General features: G+C 40.2%; 1 protein-coding gene across 1 annotated transcript; it reads right to left on the bottom strand.

Moving 5' to 3' along the window:
• On the bottom strand, window positions 1-1,022 carry LOC130505687 (zinc finger protein ZAT9-like). Its single transcript, XM_057000291.1, has one exon. The coding sequence runs from the start codon at window positions 899-901 to the stop codon at window positions 293-295; it is 609 nt and encodes a 202-aa protein (XP_056856271.1). The 5' UTR covers window positions 902-1,022; the 3' UTR covers window positions 1-292.
• Between the last annotated feature and the right edge of the window lie 246 nt (window positions 1,023-1,268).

The following is a 1,268-nucleotide window of genomic DNA, read 5'->3' as shown; positions in this document are numbered from 1 at the left end:
TGCAAAAGAATCATATCAAGAATTTCAAAATATCAAAACGACATAACAAAGATCCAACAAACAATATATTTATCATCCATGACTTTGAAGAAGAAATCAAGAAACAGAACTTGTTTCTTAAGTTTTCAGTTGTGTCTTACATCAAAAGTACATTGCTTGGTAAAGATCGTCCGAAGATTCCAAAACCACTAAACGTTTTCTAATTTAAAAGAATAAACGATCTTGAAGAAAACCAAATCAAGAAGATGCTTTGATGATATCCAATAACCTCCGAAACATCAACTTGTTATTATTATATGGCTGAAACTACGGTGACAATAATATCGCTTTCTTGCGGCGGAGGAAGATTCAGATCTATCACACAGCGGCGGAGCTCCGGGAAATGTATCTTTTCCGGCTTAGTCTCTTCCGCTGCAAAAACATGTTTCTTCAGTTCCCTTGTATCTCTAGATAGCATCATCAAACACATGGCTAACTCCTGTTCCGGAGAACCGTCGGAGACAGAACTCGCCGGTTCCTGAGACTCGCTCGAGTTAACATGACTCGTCTTCTGCTTCTTTACGGACACTCTCTTCTTACTCCTTTTCTTCTTGGAAACCTCTGCTCTGCTCCGTCTCCGAACCGGGTCTACAGACTCGGGTTCGGTCTCGGTCTCGCTGTTGTAAACGGTGGAAGACTCAGGATCCGGGTTAAAGACCCGAGAACTCTTCCTCGGGTTCTCTCGCAGCCCGTAGACCAGAGTTTTACCGTCTGAGGAGGAAGAGGAAGGAGAATGAACCGAGTCACCGAGTTTCTTCCGAGTGGGAGTGTGTGATGAGACCAAGTGGGACTTCATGTGACCACCAAGTGCTCTGCCATTACAGAAACTCTTGGAACAGAGCTTGCATTTGTGCTTCTGCATTTTCTAAAGTAGCAAAGAACAGAACAAAAGAAAACTTGAGAAGACTTTTAAGCTGCTATGTCCCCCAGTTTGCTTGAAGAGACTGTTGTAGAGAAGAGAGAGGCAGAGAAGTTAATAAGAGTAGGTAACAAGCATTCCTCTCTTTTTCACAAAACCCCAAAATTAACAATTATGACTTTTTGGTCCATTACGATAACTACTACTAATGATACGTAAAGATAACTTTTTTTAGTTACTTTTAGTAGAACATTTAAGAGAAAATCATACTATTTTTAATTCGACTGACAACGATAACCACCGAGTATTGAATCTTGAATTAATCCGAAATATTGGAATTTTTAATGATAGGTTTGTATGTATCGGTGAC

This window comes from Raphanus sativus, unplaced genomic scaffold, assembly GCF_000801105.2.
Source record: "Raphanus sativus cultivar WK10039 unplaced genomic scaffold, ASM80110v3 Scaffold2505, whole genome shotgun sequence".
In the NCBI taxonomy this organism is placed as follows: Eukaryota; Viridiplantae; Streptophyta; class Magnoliopsida; order Brassicales; family Brassicaceae; genus Raphanus; species Raphanus sativus.
Note: the sequence above shows the minus strand (reverse complement) of the source record. Positions and strands in the feature narration are given on the sequence as shown.